The 18,640-nt window shown below is 40.4% G+C and overlaps 2 protein-coding genes across 2 annotated transcripts; one reads left to right on the top strand and one right to left on the bottom strand.

Annotated features, from left to right (window-relative positions):
- Window positions 1-226: 226 nt before the first annotated feature.
- Window positions 227-12,083, top strand: engl (endoglin, like). Its single transcript, XM_018698588.2, has 17 exons — window positions 227-873; window positions 2,016-2,136; window positions 2,650-2,822; window positions 3,512-3,649; window positions 3,746-3,920; window positions 4,306-4,477; window positions 4,568-4,712; window positions 5,428-5,620; window positions 5,893-6,062; window positions 6,594-6,749; window positions 7,798-7,881; window positions 7,969-8,208; window positions 8,401-8,901; window positions 9,399-9,543; window positions 9,639-9,740; window positions 10,322-10,436; window positions 11,311-12,083. Exons 2-16 carry the CDS (start codon window positions 2,061-2,063, stop codon window positions 10,432-10,434), a joined length of 2,583 nt encoding a protein of 860 aa, XP_018554104.1. The 5' UTR covers window positions 227-873; window positions 2,016-2,060; the 3' UTR covers window positions 10,435-10,436; window positions 11,311-12,083.
- Window positions 12,084-12,619: 536 nt separating this feature from the next.
- LOC108898637 (zinc finger protein Gfi-1b) lies at window positions 12,620-17,963 on the bottom strand. Its single transcript, XM_018698591.2, has 6 exons — window positions 17,799-17,963; window positions 16,726-17,000; window positions 16,175-16,350; window positions 13,744-13,881; window positions 13,437-13,602; window positions 12,620-13,360 (listed from the first exon to the last, which is right to left on the bottom strand). The coding sequence occupies exons 1-6, from the start codon at window positions 17,894-17,896 to the stop codon at window positions 13,164-13,166; spliced, it is 1,050 nt and encodes a 349-aa protein (XP_018554107.1). The 5' UTR covers window positions 17,897-17,963; the 3' UTR covers window positions 12,620-13,163.
- Between the last annotated feature and the right edge of the window lie 677 nt (window positions 17,964-18,640).

Raw genomic sequence — 18,640 nt, 5'->3', positions numbered from 1 at the left:
AAAATTAGTGATGCGTCCCTTAAAAACGTTATTGAAAATCACAGTTGTAAAATCCAAGAAAGTTTAAATGAAAGAAACAAAAAAGCAAGCACAGCCAGTCTGTGCGAGGCTGATCCTGGTTCCTGAAAATGAAGCTGCAGTGCATTTAGTTTTTTACTGGCCTTATTTGCTGTATGTCCAATTCAGAATGTCTGTTGCATTTTGAGCGGAATGGAAAAAAATGTAACATCTGAACTGAAAGACAGAAAAATGGAAAAAATGATGAATGTCACGAATGTCCCAGATGGTCAGAGAGAACATAATAAGTGTGTGTGTGTGTGTGTGTGTGTGTGTGTTGGCCCCTGATTACTCCCCCTCTCCCTGTATCTGTATCTTCCCAAACATTTCACCTGCCAATCAAACTTCTGAGGTCCACCCTCCTCCTCCATCCCTCCCACCTTCCCTCCTTCTCTCCCTGTAGCCCTCCTTCTTGTTGCCATCTACGTTTGGAGACGTTTCCAAAGCCTTTTATTCCTCTCCTCGCCATCTCTCTCTCCACTCTGTCACACCATCCCACAGCCCCTCCCATTGCCCCTTTAATTGTCTCTTTACAACCGCTCTCCCCTTCAGTCCCACTCGGTGTGTAAAATGAATTTCCCCTGAGAAATATTTCTCACAAGTCGCACCTCAGCTGGATAAAGACTCCTGACGCGACACGCAGCTGAGAGCGGAGTATTTAGCCCGGTTCAAGATGTGGAGGGTGTGTGTGACTGCGTGGTTGTGTGTTTAGGAAATGAGGGGGGCGTGTGTTGGGTCGTGAATGCAGTCCTCACAGTGAAATCCAGAGCAACAGCTGGATCAGCAGTCCGCCTGTCCCTCTGCGTCGCGCCGCAGGTGAGTTCAACTTCTCCTCTCATGTTCAGACCAGAAACTGTTTGGCGAAGGCAAAGAGTTTCAGGAATCCTGCGATGAACTTTAGACAGACAAATATACACTACCACAAACTACAGAGCATAAAAACTTTATCGGAGAATATTCCTGATTTGAAAATTGCCTTTTGTTGCCTATCTAATTTGAACAGGCTGTAAAATTTGTTTTTAAACGTGTCATCGATTTGTGCAGGTCTGATGATGTTGCTTGATTTCCCGTCTGCTTGAATGCAATAAATATATTAATCATTTATCAGTTCATAGTTCATGAGCCAGATGTTAAACCTACTGCTTGTTGCTCATGGTTAAGACTGGTTTTTTATCAAACACACTTCAAGCTTGAAATATTTTTGAAAAACAAAAGCTGATTTGATTTTAATCTCATAATTTTGACTTTGTACATCAGTTTATTATTAGCTTTACATCTTTTTTTTTTTTTTTTAAAGTTATTATTTTCCCAGGCTCCTACATCAGCAAGTATGGTTACTTAAAAAATGACGAGTAAGGCTGCAACTAACTTATTAATTATTTTCACTGTCATTGTTCCACTGATTATTATATACAAACTCCCACAGCTCAGGGAGATATATCAGTTAGACTGACCATCAGTCAAAAACCTAAATATATACACATTAAAAACTGCTTGGTTAAAAAGAACTCTATTTGGGTTGTTTTGACCCAGCATGTTGGGTCATGTTTTTGTTGTTGTTGTTGTTGTTGTTTTGTTTTTACCCAAAATTGGGTAGAAATTACTGTGTTGTTGAGTTAAAGCTACAAAAAGTAGGCTGAAAAATACAACATCAGTACAAGTACTTCTTTTATTTTACCTTTTATTTTACATTAAGTAATGTATTAACGATGAAACAAGCAAAATGTTTTTGTCAAATATAACAAAGGAGGAAAAGCATCAAATGCTCACATTTTAGAAGCTGTATTACTGATTATCAAAATATTATATTGAGATTATCAGTCAATTAATTGATTAATCAAGTAAATGTTGCTGCTCAAATAATGAGATGAATGTAACAAATGCACTGTCTTGAGTCATATTATCTTGCTGTATGCTGAATAGCTCTCACAGACTCACACTGTGTTTCTGTTTAACAGGCTGTACAAGAGAGGCCCATCACATTAAGTCAGTCTAGTGGTGAGATGGTCATGATGCCTTCACTGTCAGGGATTGGAAGGACCGTTTTCTGTCTCCTTTTGCTCTGGAAGAGAACTGTGGGTAAGGCACTCGTCAACTTGCCCCCCTTTATCTTTAAACCAAGAAAAGCGATGACTGTGCTGTGAAGAGAGGAAAAGTATCAAATGGGACATTTCCTCTGTTCAAACAGCCAAAGGTCGTTAATTGAAGAGTCAGAACGAAAGTGAAAATTGTTACATAGATTCTTTTGGGGAATTTTTTCAGGTGCCCTCTGGCAGGAGTCAAAGCTTGTCGTGCACTCATCAGACTGTCTATTGTGTAACCCACACATCGTGGAGAGGAGGAGAAATACAGTGAGAGACGGCAGAGAACAGAAGGAGAGTTATGACATTTGGCTCAGCAAACAGTAGACATGTCGGTTTTGGATCAGTGTGTCTGCATGTGGAAGCAGAGCACACATAACTCATGTTATTTGTTATTTTAAACAGAGGAATGCTACAGTTGTTGTGACTTCTCACGTTATCTTTACGCATTCCAGTATTTCAGGTTTCATTTTTACCAGACTTTAGTCATACATCTGCTTTCTCTCCTCAGGTCAAGATAAAGAGGTGCGGTGCTCTGTGGCTGGTCCAGTGGGGGCGCTACACCCTGTTCAGGGTCTGCTGGAGACGTTTGAGGCAGGTCCAGGCTGTGCAGCGAGAGAACGTGGGAACAAGGAGACTCATGTTATTGCAGTGGGGAGAGTGACTAACAGCCCTGAAAACAAGGTAATGGGCTAATTTCCATAAGATCAACACCCCAGACTTGTAGGCAACAGAGTGAACAGTGTCTCAAAGTTTGTGACATTTTATAAAAGCCTTGAACATTAGCTGCTCTAACCATCTGATTGTCAGGTGGGTCTTTGTTTGGGGAAAATCACAGGAACTCAAGCAAGAGTATGGAACCACAAAACTGCCAAAATGTAATAAAATGTTGTTTTACCAGATGTCAAAAAATATCACAGAATATAGTCATAAATAATATTGTTAGTTAAATAAGTATAGTGGATTGTTTCATGAAAAAGAAACACTAAATTTCATTCTATCATTCTAAGTTGATCAACTTAATAGAAAATTTGAATTCATTTTACTTTTATATTTATCCTTACCGAGCCCATTTTATTTTTCAATTCATCAGTTTCCACAAGTATTTTAGCCGGGAAGCTAATGTTAGTTAGCTATCGCTTCTTTGACCTTGGAAGCTCACAGGCACCATGCTTCTGTCGTCATGACACTATCTTCATTTGTAGGTGCATGTCGCTTGTCTTCATCAAGACCACAATGGAAATAAATCTCAGACTTTATTAAATGCCTTAATTCTTTTCTCATAAAAATAAACTAAACTAAACTGCATAACAACAAAGGGCTGCCATCACAGCTTCACCACATTGCAACTCTCTGTCCTCTTCTGTCAATAGGTGTCGGTGTTGCTGAAGCCTTTGTCTCTGTCCCCGTCACCTCTCAGACCTGTCCACCTGCTGCTCAGCTCCAAGCTTCCGGTCAGCTGGTGGCTGGAGGCTGAGAGACTGCCCCCCAGTCTCCCAGTGCTGGTGCAGGTCAGTCAGAGTATACAGAGGAGGATCGCTGATTCTCATCTTCACCGTTAGTTCTCATGTGATCAACATTTAAATTACATGAAATTTTCCTGCTAGGTGTCCTTAAACTCCAGCGTTCAGTCCAACACGCTGCGTCTGCATGTCCAAACGGTGCCTTTGTTACCTTTCCGTCCACGTGTGCTGCACCGCTGGGCTCTGAAACACCATGGCAACCTGTCCTCTCTAACACACACAACACATGGCAACCGAGTCTACATCCGACTGGGAGAGGGTGAGCCACCAAGGACTCAGACATCTCTGTGATGTCAAATTTTGCTTCACAAATATTGACAGATGTACATAACTTAAAATTTTTTTGTCAAAGAGATAATGTGTATCATTTCAAAAGACAGTCTTTAGAGACAGGTTTCTGCATATAAATATAACTAAGTTTTTGAAAACACAAATATTATCTTTACTTCTAGGTACAAATGTTTAAACATCTATGTACTGAACTGGCACTCTGTGGCTTAAAATTCAGGTCATAAAATCTTATCACTCATCTCCTTTCTCAGTTCTCACCAGACATAACTAGGACTGAGGTCAGAGAGTGGAGAAGACTGTGAGACTAACTTCCCATTCAAAATGAAAGCTCTCACTTTGTCTCCATATGACAGATCCAACCCTGCCTGCTGTGTGTCAGCTACAGACCATGTTCCTCTCTCACAACTACCTGACCTCTGACCTGCAGCCACAGGAAGTGCAGGGCTGTGTCCACACTCAGACAGATGGGATCAGCCCTGAAGTCCATGTGATCAAGCTCCATTCAGCAGGATCAGGGCTCTGTGGGTGAGAACATGCAGCCTCCTAGGCGAGAGCATACGACTGTTTTACAGTCATGCAAAGTTAAATCTTGTTTTCTCTCTCCATCTCCTTTAGCTCTCTGCAGGTAGAGGTGATTGTCTCTCTCGTGCCTCCGGCGGGCAACTCAAAGGCGTCGAGGGTCATACTGATTCTCAGCAGCTCGGTGCCAGTCAACTGGGCCATTGTTGCTCATGGTGTCCGGGGTCATATCGCTGTTCATGTAAGGGCCACATGTTTTCTGTGTTTTTTTAGACACCACCTTAAAGATTAATATCAGAATGTGTCATCTGATTCATATGTGTAACAACTGCTTCCTCGTTGTTAATGCATATTTTTCTTTTGTCTTTTCCTCTGTGCCATAAACTCCATTGTTGTCCAGAAACTATTAAAACACATCATGAGCCACACTGTTTGCAGTGGCTAAACAGGGGGTATTGTTCCTTCAGTGCAGTTAACATGGGCACTGAATTTTATTTGACTCACTTCCCAAATTTGAAAATAAACAGGAAACAGGAGTTTAAATACACCATGTGCTTCTGTTTCAGAGACTTGTGCTAAAACTACAGTGTTCCGCTGTTTTAGGAAATGGCACTTCTAAACATGAAAGAATATATATTCATGACTTGTTTTTAAAGATTTTGCTCCAGGGAATAAACTGTCTTCAGGTTAAGGCCCACAGACACAGGCTAACACATTGTTGGATTTTGTCTTTTCCAGACTATGTAATATACATAATACATAATATACACAAGGCAATGTTTTGGGCCCAGCAACTTATTTTTGCCCTGGGATTTGCAGGCATGTTAATGCAGCTGTGCACAGATGTCATATTAATGTTTTTCACATGTTGCATATTTTTTGCTTTTTACTCTACTGTACTTTTATTTTATATTTCTTATTACGTGTATGTATCTGTCTTGTGTGTCTCTCCACAGTCCTCCAACAGTGTGTCCCCACCCTACCCTCCAGAGCCCGACCTGACCCTGTCAACTACTCTCAACTCTGACCTGTCCACCATATCTGACCTTCTCGCCTGGGCAAGTGACAGCGGCTACACCAAGGTGACCTCATACACTGAGGCTGACCTGGCCAATCGCTTTGTGATCCAGCTGGCTGGGGGCGGGACAGGTCAGGACTCCTGTGTGTCTCTTGTTTCCATCACAGTGTGAGTGAACTTATCATTTCTGTCTTATTCTTTAACCCACTTCAGTTATTTTTAAATCTCCTTTATATTTGCTTTGTCCTCTGTGTCCCTTTTAAAATGGAGAATGAGACATGAGAGTAGAATATTTCCATCAGCGCATGCAATATATGTTGAATGAAGGGTATTAAAGAGTAAGTGTGAGTATTTAATGTCTCTGCGTGGCTGTCTCTGTGTCTCCTCCCTGTCTGTACCACAGACATGCTCGGAGTGATGAGTCCTCTGGTTGTGAGGCCTCCCTGGGCGGAGGAGCGCAGGCTGAGGCAGTGGCTCAGTGGTGGAGACAGAGCAGGAGGAGGCCAAGAGAGTTTCACAGTGCAGTGTGACGATGGACGCCTCAGCGTGACCGTGGACCAACACATCCTGCAGGTCTTCATACCTCAGTATTAGATACAGTGACATAAAGAAAGAAGCTAGGTGCCACCACTTTATGGTGGTGTATCCAGTGGTTTAACAAAGTCCATATTTGTTTTCTTGTTGTCCTGTTAAATCTTTATATCAAAATAGTTAAAGCTACATACATGCATGTTTTTATGGTAACAATTAGATTTCTGTCTGTAATGAGAAAGGTGTTCCTATTAGTGACACAGAAAAAAACCTTTTGGGTGTATCTGGCATCTTTATATATGTTATACAGTTGTACTATTTTGATACATGGGCTGCTGTACTTGACAATGTACAGTTTTTACTACTAGTAGTTATTAAATTCAATTTCAGTTCAGTTTTATTTATATAGTGCTGAGTCACAACAGAAGTTATCTCAAGGCACTTGTCATATAGAGCAGGTCTAGACTGTACTCTTTAATGATATTTATAACTTTGATTGACCAACTGTGTGTTGACACAGAAATGTGACTCCCTTTGGAGGTTATGCTGTCTCACATTAGTTCTCTGCTTCAGAGCTTGTCTGTCCCAGTGGCTGTTGTGACTCTGCAGGACCCGACATGCCAGGCTCAGTCCAATGGGAGCCATTTCCTGTTGGTGTTCCCAGTCATTTCCTGTGGGACTGAGGGTTTGCTGCTGGGACAGCCCAGAGGGGTGCAGTACAAAAACATGGTGAGATAAGAAATTTGGACAGACTGGGTAGCAGGATTTTTAAAAAAAGTATCTTAAATTCTTTCATCGCTCAAATTCTGCTTTCTATACCTTATTACTTTATGAATTTACTTCCTTTTTTATCATTCAAATCAGTTCAGTTTGTCATCATTGGGGATATGACTGAGGCAGAGAGGACTAGAGAGGTGGCAACAAGCTTTTAGAGCACAGAGGGGAAAATATCTGAATTCAAAATAGTCTATTAGACAGTGGTAAAAACAAAAACACCTTGCACATGATGGACACTTGAAATTGTGGTAAGTGGAAGTTGTCCTCGGTAAGACTCGTGACCCAGGTCATCATGACCAGCACACTACTTAGTTAGGGCCTAAAAATGGGATGCTGCACAGAGGCAAATTAAGAGAGAGAAAATCTCAGTTTCAGAGGCAGGAAACTGGTAGGAAGGATGACGCTGAATGATTTCAGAGAAGTGAAAAGGAGAGGCAGCTGGTTTATGGGATGAAAACATTGAATTAAGAATGTTTCAAGAGTATATTATGTGATGAAGATAAAATAATAAAGAAAGAAAGAAAATAAAAAGAAATATAATAAATAAAGGTATGGATAGCTTACTGAACAGAACTGTACAACTCGAACTGAACATCACAGCTGAGGTCAGAGATGAGTAGGATTCCCAGATATCAGGCTACAGGTTTAATGAAGATTATCAACAGATAAGGTTATTACAGGTGAGCTGAGCAGAGTATATGATCTCTGATTTAACATCAGGTGTTATTGTTAAAAATAAAATGAATATTATCTGTGAATGGTGTCCCTAACAGAAAACAGTAGGGGACCTCTAACTGAGCCTTGTGGCACACTACAAGTTAGGTGGGAAGAAGAAGGTGAGGCAGTACCACTGGAAAAAGAGACTGTAATCTCCTGTTGATAATTTTTGAGTACACCTTTTCCTGTTCAGGGTGAGAGCCTGTGTAGAAAACTGGGCTTATATAGTTGCAATGAAGAATCTCTCCCTTCTGCTTCACTCTTTTCCCTCATCTCTGCCTAGATGTTACTATGGAGAGACAAGCCTCAGACCATTCTGGCACTCAATGAGACAGAGAGGAAGTCCAAAAGTCCAGTTGGCATACATGTATGTTTGAGTGTACATCTATCTCACAAATGCCCTATACAGTATGTTTCAGTACCTCACCATGTAATATTCTGTTTTTCCTCTCAGTTCAGCTGTTTGGTTGCAGTCCCCAGCCCCTCTGGCCCTGCTGCAGGCACCCCTCCTCAGGATGGGCTCGTCCCCTGGGCACCAGGGGATGGAGGGCCCGAACCGGGGCTGAGCCGCCTCCCGACACCCAGACACAGATCTGGGCCTGTACTTACTTTAAGACTTTTTGTCACCGAGAATTACGAGCAGAAGCGGATTGGCCCCTGTGTCGTCACTGCAGGCCACCGTGTCTATGTTGAGGTCTGTGTTTCTGTCAACACTAAGCTCCTCAAAGTCAAGGCTTCAGATTATTATTATTATTATTATCAAAATATCTTAAAGTCCTAAAAATAACAGATTAAATTTGTTGTGCATCATTCATTTCTTGATCCAGTTCATTTCAGACTTCTTCTTCCAAAAATGTAACTGCGGTTTTCGTTATCTGTTGCACAGATTTCAGCCAAAGGGCCCCTCACAGATGTTGTGGAGGTGAAGTCATGTGTGGTCTCTCCTCTGTCAGACCCCAAAAAATCTCCTTTCTGGACTGTCATAAGCGACGGCTGTTCCTCAGACCCCTCTCTGACCCTCAGCGCAAAGACAAAAGACGTAGAGGAGGGAGAGGCTGAAGGTGACGGCGAACTGGAAGGGGAAAAGGAAGAGATGGACAGGGACGGAGATGTCTCTCTCCAACACAAAGCTGAAAAAAGGAGAGAGGCATCTGTATGGATGGGAAGGAGTCGCTCAAGCATGGGAACAGAGCAGGAGATACAACCCTTGAGATTTAGTTTCATCCTGCAGCCGGTTCATAATGACTCTATGCAGTTCCTCCACTGCAGCCTTCACATGTGTGTCTCTGACTCTACCCATGGGGAACCCATGGAGGAAACAGCAAAGACTGATTGTCAGGGCAGACTACGTATTCCACCACTTATATCTAAGTCACCCAGACATCAGGTACAGAAACAAACAGCACACCATGCCTATGTTTCATAACACAAAACTAATGCAGGATAAAGCATCCTATCAAATGCGATATGGAACATTAAAGCAATGTTTAAAGCAATAGTCATTTTGGGAGACACTGGGAAACAACCCACTGCTTTCTTGTCAAGAGTTAAATGAGAAGATTGAAACTACTCTCATATGTGAAAGGTAAATGTAAGGGCACAGCCAGCATTGGGTAAGTTTCATGTATCTGCAAGTTCATGTTATACTGTGTGGGAAGTTAAAAAGAAAAAACAGCTCAGCTGTATGAAGACATTATATGATTTGTAGTTGCTAAATTGGTGAAAAGCCACCACCTCTAACCTTGAATTTATCCTGCCCAGCGAGTCTTTAAAACACAGTTTGTTCTTTGTAACATTGTCATGTTCATCTGTTGTTATTACAGTGCTGCAAGGTGGTAACAGCATTCATTAACATCTAGCCTTTCTCCTGTATTCACGTCTCAGTGTGAGATTAGAAACCTGTCCAGGCCCATGGTGGTCACGCAGTCTATGAGTTCACTGGCAGCCAAACCACTGAGGCCCCCTGCTGGTCAAAGAACCAAGAGACTGAGCGTGTCTCCACTGACCAGTCCAGACCCAAAGCACAGCAGTGAGTATCATTCATTTGACCTCTTTTTTTTTGTTTGTTGTTTTTTTTTGTTTTTAACCAGTTGTCACTCTCTCTCATAAACACACTGTGTCTAGGCTCTGTGTTGCAGACAGGACCAGTGATGGGAATTGTTTTTGCATCCTTTGTGATGGGTGTCAGCCTGATGGGTGCGCTGTGGTGCATCTATAATTATACAGGTAATGACATCAGCTTCCTGCTTCATATCAGGAGTTATGGTGTGAAATACATCATCTCGTCAGCCCAAAACATCCATGAGTAGCTGTTCCGCTGCTGTTGATCACTGATTAATGCAACACAATAGAGATTTAATGTGCCTAAGTACAGCCTCACAGAGCTGCTAGCATGGCTGTAAAGGCAAAGGTATTTTTCTATATTGAAGTGTAGCTGCTACTGGTCTCACAGAGTCTCACTGAGTTTGTAAGCACAGAAATGAATTTGTTTCAATCTGGTGATAGAGACCACTCTAGTAGTAGTTAAAATAGTTTTTTTTTCAAAACCCTGTAGTGAGGTGCATCCCTTCGAATGTAAAGTATTGTTTCAACAGTAAATTCATGACAAAATACATCATGCCTTCACTGACTGAAGTTTTACATCACAGCAACCGTCATTTAGTATCAAAGATAGAACCAACATTTAAAAAATGAAAGAAATGAGGATCTCGTTGTTACCACATAAAACATTATTCACTATTTTATGTAGTCTGGAGTTCTGTGAACTCATTATAAAGGGACTAAATTTTTAATTTTTTTTATTAAAGCTGCACGTCCAACATTACTTGGAGGAGAAGCTCATTTAACTGACCAGACTCATGGAGGCCACAGCATCTGGACTCCACCTTCACTGTCTGATCAGTCCACCAGCTTAGTGTAGAGGTAAGATCTGATGGATGGTTATTTTCAGAGGCAGCCATTATTTATACATTTATCCGTATCCAAGATGCCTCATCTGGACTTTTATTAACTTTTTTCCATTGCTCAAAGCTCCACATTATATGCTTCTGATACAATAGGTCATATCATACATTTTCCATTGACATGTTTAATACATCAGAGCCCAACCTTATACTTTACTACCTTTGTAAAGCTCACATTGCACAGTTTTATCTATGTCTATGGTCATTTAAAGTCATTTGTAATTCTGCTGTGATACTGTGTCTTTCAGTTTGGATATGAACAGATATGAACAGTCACAGTTTATGAGACAGTGTCCAATTTTTGGACATATTTCAGATCCTGTTATTTACCTTATGCTGAAACAAAACCTCATGTATGAAACTGGTGATTGAGAGACATTTTCAGGTGGCTTCCTTGGGTATTTATTAGGTATAGGTACCTTATAAGTATAAGGTATTTAAAAGTATTTGTACATGCTATATATAATATACAGGTGCTGACTGGGCTCCCAAAATAAAATCAAAGAATACTCAACAAAATGCCGGCAGTGCGTCTAAACATACTACATGAGAAAATGCATGTAATGTTACTGTCAGTTGTGTCATTGCCAGTTGTGCTGTGCCGTTTGTTCCAATTAAACTATATGGATAAAGTTACAGAGTGAAACGGTACAGCATCCTCCAGCTGGGCGGCACAGAGTGAACCTAATGTTAAAACTGTATATTAAAATAAACTGTGGTGGTTAGAAGCACCGACAGTTCTAGAAAATATATCAGCATTGGGCTAGCACCTGCAGGTTTCAACTCTGATATACCAGATAGGTCTGAACAGTATTCTTTTATCTCTGTCTCAGGATTTCCTCCTGCAAATCTGAGAGAGGAGAACTGGGACAGAGGTTGTAACAGCTTGTGTGTGAGCGAGGACACCTGCCTGCGTATGTGCAGAGCCATGTTTGTGCAGTTCTCCTCGCGAGTACTGTTCATTGCTGTGCAGCAGAAATGCAAGAGGACTGAAACCATGTGAATACAGTAGCACTTACTCATTCGCTACATTGTGACAAGTCAGGTGTTTGATTCAAAGTGAAACATTGTTTGTTTGATGCTGAAAGCTATCTACACCAAGTCATTTCAGAACTGGCAGCCAATCATCACATGGAGAGACGTTTATCTGGATTCAACAGGATCTAAACTTGGTTGGAGTGACTCAGACAGAAACCACATCAACATCGACTTTAGAGAGAGAGAACACAAGGTCACTCTTGATTCAAGAAGTCGCTGTCTGTGCCAGTTAAAAGAGTCTGTGTTTTTCAGAGTCATTCGCTATTTGTGTTGTTAACTGTGAATCAGCCAGATATCAAAACTACATCTATCTGTATGTGAACTCTTTTGTGTTTATGTGGCAAATAACACATTTAAAACTGAGCTATAAATCAATTCAGTCTTTTGCTCTCAAATCACGTGATCCAAATAAAAAAGGAAGTTAATGTGTTTTGAGTAAAACATATACAGTACTGTAAAATATATTAATTTATTTGTTCAAAGCAGTGATAAATTCTTTTTGGCCTGTCAAGGGCAGCAGCTGTGAACACAGCAATTTTCACCTAATAAAGTTGATGTGGCAACCGTGTTGTTATCAGTGATCCGTTGCCTGTTTACACATCAAGCAGAAACAGAGCAACATTAATTTGGAGTCATGTTGCTATCCACCTGATGAATGCAGGTTCAACAATCACTTCTGTTTTTAGCTCCTTACAAATATGCTTTTTAGCAGCTAAATGCTCTGGTGTATTCACCACCACCAGCCAGTTGCTAAAGTGTATGTCTGCTATTTGCTGCTGGGCAGGTAGTGTTCAGTGAGTTTTTGCAGATATTTTTTGCTAAATATCTGCACAAATCAAGCCTAATGACAGCAGCAAGAGTAAACTGAACTTAGGTCCTGTGCTGAATGCTGAATGATGCTAAAATTTGTCTGAGGGGAACTGAGTTGGGTGAGTTCATTGTGGATTTGTAACTACGAATGACCCCTTGCACATTTTATTTATTTGATCCATTGTTAATATAAAAATATTAACTAATGTGGCTTTAAATCTCAATTTTCTTATGTTACATCTGCCATATGTACACGAGAAACACTACTGAGACTTCACATGTACTCTAATGTTTTGAAACTTTTATTTTTAGAAAATCATTTCAAAATACGCTTCCTGTTATATCCAGCAGTGCCAGTACATCATGTGAATGGATCATCATCATTTATCCTGGTTGGGAGCCCGGCTGCTCCTATATTAAGGATGCCTTTCTCATTAGTTTCTCAGTAATGGCAGAATCGCTCAGATACACATGCACACACACAGCAATCACACTAGCACAACCTTCTGGGGAAAATTGTTTCTGAAAATGACACAACGTGACTGAATGATGTTACTCTAAGAACACTGTTGTCCAGCACATATTGGGAAAATAATCCTATTATCATTGGTGAATGAGTTTGGATGGTGAGTTTCCTGAGGGATGTACATTCAATTTTTCAAACAGAAAAATAACAAACCAGCAGGATAAAATGTTTCTTGAGCAAACCAGTCCAGCTTTATTCAACATTTTTAAGCATGCATGTCATTATTTAATGCCTTTTTTTTTTAACTTTTACAATTATGAAAGATTATTTACAAATTCCATTTCACCCAGTTTTGCCACCACTTTGTTGGCCTTAGTTTGGAGTGTACAAGTTTCCATAGCCACACTGAGTCTCTTGGTGGTGCTGTAGGTCAACCCTACGCTGGAAGGTATTCTGACAGTGGGGGCAGCTGAACGGCTTGTAGCTGCTGTGCTTTCGGCTGTGGGTGATGAGGTTGGAGCTTTGGCTGAATCCTTTACCGCACACCTTGCACACGTGTGGTTTCTCACCTGAGGGAGGACCGGAATTAGTGCTCGATGCTTGAGCATTTAACAGAATAGTTCATTTACTGTTGCATAGACTCACCTGTGTGTATGAATGTGTGTTTCTTCATGTCTGACTTCTGGTGGAACCTTTTGCCGCAGTATTGGCAGGGGTAGGGTCGTGTGTCTGAGTGGATGAGGAGATGTGTGGACAGGGTGGACGAACGCTTGAATACCTTTCCACACACCTTGCAGCCAAAGCTACGCTCCTTGATAAACATACACAAGAACACACGCATATACTCATATACTCAGATACGTACAGACAATATTCATTTCAGGGCTCATGATGTGTTTGTACTGAAAATGATAACTATCGCTCATATAAACATTCTCACTGTTAACTGTACCTTAGCTCTACTATAGTTGCTAATTGCTCTGAAGCCAAAGGGCAAGTCTGGACCTATGGGTGATCTTGTCAGTGGGAAAGAGAGGTTGTTGCGGATATGAGCCTGAAGGCCGCCTGATAGTAGGACTTCTGAAAGAGACTGGGGGAGACAGAGAGAGTGGCAGCAAGTGAAAAACATTAAGATGTGTTGAAATAATTCAACATTTTGGGAAATACATTCATTTGCTTCCTGGTGCAGAATTAAATGAGAAGATTGTCACCACTGAAGGACCACTGTGCGTCAAATGTATAGTCACAGCCAGTTAGTTTAGCTTGGCAGGAAGACTGAAAATGAGGAAATTATGCAAAAAAACACTTCTTAAGCTCATTAATTAACATATTATATCTTACATAAATCTAAAAACTGCTACCTTAGAACAAAGCCAGGCTGTTTTCTCACTGTTTCCAGTATCTAACCAGCCACAATCTATATCTTCCTAGTTACTGGTATTTCTTAAAATGTCAAACTATTCCTCTAACAGAAGAGCTAGACTAATATTAATTGACCTGGCTGAAATATCAACCAAGCTTTATGTATATGTCAACCACAGTGATAGGAAGTGCCAACAAGCTAGGCATGATCATATCTACCTGGCACACAAAGGAAAAGATGGGGCATTAGTGAATAGTGTGTAATGTAGTTAAGCTGCTAGTTGTAAAGATTTAATTTGTATCAGGCAAACCAAAAGCAAAAAGTGTAGAGCATAGAGTGAGACTTTACGCTCTGTGTCGTCTCTCCAAATACTGCATATGTCAGTGCAGCTATGGAAGGGTGTGGCTGTGTTTCGATGGCCAAATAGAAAAGCAAGGGGCTCAGGGGGCATCCCTGCTGTGAGTTAATACGAACTGAGGCTGAAGGATGCAAATATAGAAGCTTAATCCATGAGGTAAAGTTTGGTCTGAAATTAAATTTGTATAGAACAGCAAACAAGTATTTCCATTCAACACAGTCAAATCCAAGTAGATGATATCAAATAGTCAGTGTATGTCTGAGTGTCTGCTTTTGACAAAGCCGGGTCAGTCTTTGGATGTAATTGTAAGGAGGACGAGAGAGAACCAAGCCATCATATGTGTTGATAGCTGTGATAAAAGAACCGATACAAAACCAATTATATATGGAAACACATGAATTTTCTGGCTGGAAATTCAAGTTTCCCTCTCCAGCATCCCTCTGTGATGAGGAGATTTTCCATCTGGTATCAGTGCAATCAGAGGATAACCAGGCGTGGTTGCTGTCCAGGGGCAGGTTTAGCAAAGAGCAATGGGCCCTGTAAATTTCCAGGGCACATGGCAGTTTCTTGTTCCCAAACACATGGCACAGCAAACTTGAGAAGAATTCAGTGGGATGCTGGCTTTCAGTGGATTCTGGTAGGATCAGGGTCAGTATGTTTTGATGCATCAGCCCTCCAGATCAATAACTTTAGCCTTTGGCTTAGCATTGTCTTCATGCCTGGGAGGTACAAGTTGCTGCCTGAAGTCCTCTGCAGGAAGCTCCAAGGACGATACACATTGGCTGTAGTTCTCCACTGTGAGCTGTGTTTGCTCTAGTTTTAAGTCAAGTAGCCTAAATGATATCTGGAACTCAGTATCTACTGCCTCATGGTGTTACTCAAGCAGCATAGTGATAGCTTCCAGTGTTAAGATAGCAACTTCTTTTTTGCCCAACTTGATGGCTTTCAAAGTCATTGCAAAGACAAGGGTCGGTCTGGAGAAAAATTAGCAAAATGAAAAAAAAAAAGCTATGTTTTGATGTGGAGGTTAGAGGCTGGATGGTATAAGAAGTAAAAAGCACTCACGCACTGCACCTAGTCCATCTGCCTATCAACCAAAGGCTAGAGGTATTTAATTTTACTATAGTGTGGTCTCAGTTCTATAATAAACTCATTTAAGGGATCCTCATCATAACTGTTATTTGCTTTTTTAATTAAATTAGCTGATTGTATGATTTTAAATAATACAGGGCAGGTTTGAGTGAAAATGAAGACTCATTGGAAAGAGGTTTCATTGAACACTGAAAAAAGTGTCAAGACAATCTGTAAAAATCATCCTCTCACAAATTACAAACGTACACAATGTAAAGAAGTACTTGTAAATAACTACTAACCATCACAGTTTTCCTGTTAACAAACAATTTGTGATTTTAGATATAAATTTTACTGTTATTTTTAATTTTTATTTATTTATTTATTTATTTTACAATTTACCCTGGCAGATATTAAGTGACTCAGACTAGTGATCTTTTTTGAATTACCACTCTGTTGTCTCACCCTGTGACATGTTGGCTCAATTCATGCAAGTTAATTTTCTAGTTATTGACTCTGCTTTCCTTTTTTAATGACAGCAGCTGATAAGTGAGGACATGTGACATTTCTCACAACCCACAGATGTCCTACCTTCTCACAGAGTGGACATTGGCTGTTAGGAGATTTGAGGTCAGTGTGCGATGTGTGGTTGAGTAGCATGTAGACAAGTCTCTCCAGTTCCCTCTCTCTTTCAGATGCCGGGTGTCTATCCGGTGACCATGGTGAGACAGACAGAGGAGCGTCTCTGGTCTCCATCGGGACTTTTGCTAGAATATGAAAGATTGATGCTGATAGCAATGTCTTTAGTTTATAAAGAAGGGCAAAGAATGAGAATGATTTCTAGCTTTTTTTCTTTTTTTTTTTTGCTTTTTTTTCTCCGCCTTTTGTGGCATTAAGTGTAAAAAAGCTAATTCTGAATATTGAATTACAAAAAATAATTTATAAAACAAATTTTTCAAATAACTCAAGCCCTCCTCTCGTTATCTTCATCACCACTTTATGATTGAGTAAATTTACTGTAATCACAGAAATCAACAATACTTATATGCCCTCCAAAGAACATAAATGTATACACTCTTGTTTTATAACAATTTCACTGTGTTACAAAAATAAAAATGTAAAGTGCCAGAGAAAGTGTTTACCTGAAGTCCAAAGATCATCCATGGGAACACTGTTAAACCGGACTTCCGTCCCATCCCACGGTGAGCAGGTTTTGGCCAGAAGGTCTTTGACCCCTAATGTGGGGGTCAAAGGCTGCACAGCATCCTGCTTCATGTCTTGTCCAATCACACGCTGCACAGTCTGCTCAGCATCTGTTTGGGACTGTGACTGCTGTCTAAAGGAGAACTTAGATAGGCCCAGGAGATGAGTCCTTTTACTCTTGACGAGGAATGACCGCGGCATAGCAGAATGGTGACTGGTGAGGGAGTGATAGGAGACAAAGTAAAAATCCTCTGTAATAAACCTGCAGGAGTCTGAAAAGTCAGCTCTTTCATGTCACTTTTAGAGCCTCACACACTCAGATGTCACACACCTGCTGGTATATGTTCAGTTACAATGCCGAAGCTTGAGGTTTCCTTAACAAAATGCAGCCTGCCACCTGCACTTTCTGGGCTTTCACTGAGGATAATCCTGCTTTGCTGTTGTTAGACAACTCCTGAACTGACACTGCTGTAGTGCTTTTTATACATCCATTTGAACTACATATTATTTGTATTAGGAGCAACAACATAATGAATTTAAATTTAAAAGTTTAATTTCAATTTACAAGTATTTTTCCAAAGTGCTGCATTTCTTACTTTATCATGAGTTATATGGCAAGTAATTAAATTGCTTTGGTATTAGTTAACTGTGGCATTATATCAGATCGTAAGGTAAATAAGAAAGATGAAAGCCCGAAAGAAGAGCTACGAGACAACTTGAGAGAGCTACGCTGCAGATGAATAATCAAATTTTCCCAAACTTGTTTCACACTTTTATAACGCTTTCCTATGAGCCTCTATAACAAAGATGGTTTATTTATTAATCTTCTAATCTGGTGTTCCTCTACAATCATATCTTTCACAACTTGAAGTTGCACTGAAGAAGCTGTCATGCACCACAAGAATTGAATTTACATTTTTACGTACAAAAATTGAAAGTAGAAAAAAATTAATAAATTAAAGATAGCCATGATACCGTAACAGTGAGATTCCAGCTACATTGCTGATCTTACCTTTGTGTTGCGCAGCTGAAAGTTGAGAGTGTTTCTTGTGTCCTTGCTTCTGACAACGTCCTCTTTTTCTCTTTCTCACACCCATCAACTGATGACATGACACAAAGAGATTTGATTTGATTTTGAAAAGCTGCTGAGGATTGTGGGACAGGGGCATGGGAGGAGAAAAATGCCCCAGAAAGTTAACTGATTTACAAAAAAATACTAATAATAATTACTGTTATTCAAAAATGAATAACTTGTTTCAGTTAGTTTTGTGGTGAGTTTTTACCCCAGTGACTACCCTCATTTTGACAAGCAAAACCTATTAGGACATGACACCATCTAACATCTGTCTGTTTGGTCGACACTACACTTGAGGTTTGAACCACTGTGAAAAAAGGTGTCACAATACAATAAGATGAAACCTTGTGAACTGTGGGACCAGTATGCTTGTGTTACTGCTGGATTCATCACTATAATGACTGTTCATGTGGGTGGACTCATAAATACACTGAGCATCCTTTGGAAAGTTTGAATATCTCATCGTTCTCATGTGAACATGTGGACCTTTACTACTGAGGTGCCAGTTACACATTATATGTCTACCTGTCTGCCATTGTGTGTGCGTGTGTATGTGTGTGTGTTCTTATGTGGTACCCAGCCATCCCACACAGTTCCATCTGTGAGTGGAGGGACATTTTTTCTTTCTTCGCCTCCTTCACCTCAAACACTGAATTACAGCCTGTCTAAGTTTTTCCTCAGCAAGATGTTGAACATCAAAGATATTTTGTTGAAAATAAAGCTTGGCAGGAAGGAAAATATGAATCTAGATTTGAGGGAAATGTTTTATAATCATCAGA

The sequence above is a fragment of the Lates calcarifer genome, linkage group LG11, assembly GCF_001640805.2.
Source record: "Lates calcarifer isolate ASB-BC8 linkage group LG11, TLL_Latcal_v3, whole genome shotgun sequence".
Lineage (NCBI taxonomy): Eukaryota > Metazoa > Chordata > Actinopteri > Centropomidae > Lates > Lates calcarifer.
This window is presented reverse-complemented; position numbering and strand designations above follow the sequence as displayed.

Coding starts and splice junctions, on each gene's coding strand:
- LOC108898637 (XM_018698591.2), bottom strand. CDS start 17,896: ATGTCATCAGTTGATGGGTGTGAGAAAGAGAAAAAGAGGACGTTGTCA. Junction 16,351..16,725: donor GGATGATCTTTGGACTTCAG/GTAAACACTTTC, acceptor TTCATATTCTAG/CAAAAGTCCCGATGGAGACC. Junction 13,361..13,436: donor ACACACATTCATACACACAG/GTGAGTCTATGC, acceptor GTCCTCCCTCAG/GTGAGAAACCACACGTGTGC.
- engl (XM_018698588.2), top strand. CDS start 2,061: ATGGTCATGATGCCTTCACTGTCAGGGATTGGAAGGACCGTTTTCTGT. Junction 3,921..4,305: donor CTACATCCGACTGGGAGAGG/GTGAGCCACCAA, acceptor TCCATATGACAG/ATCCAACCCTGCCTGCTGTG. Junction 6,750..7,797: donor GGGTGCAGTACAAAAACATG/GTGAGATAAGAA, acceptor ATCTCTGCCTAG/ATGTTACTATGGAGAGACAA.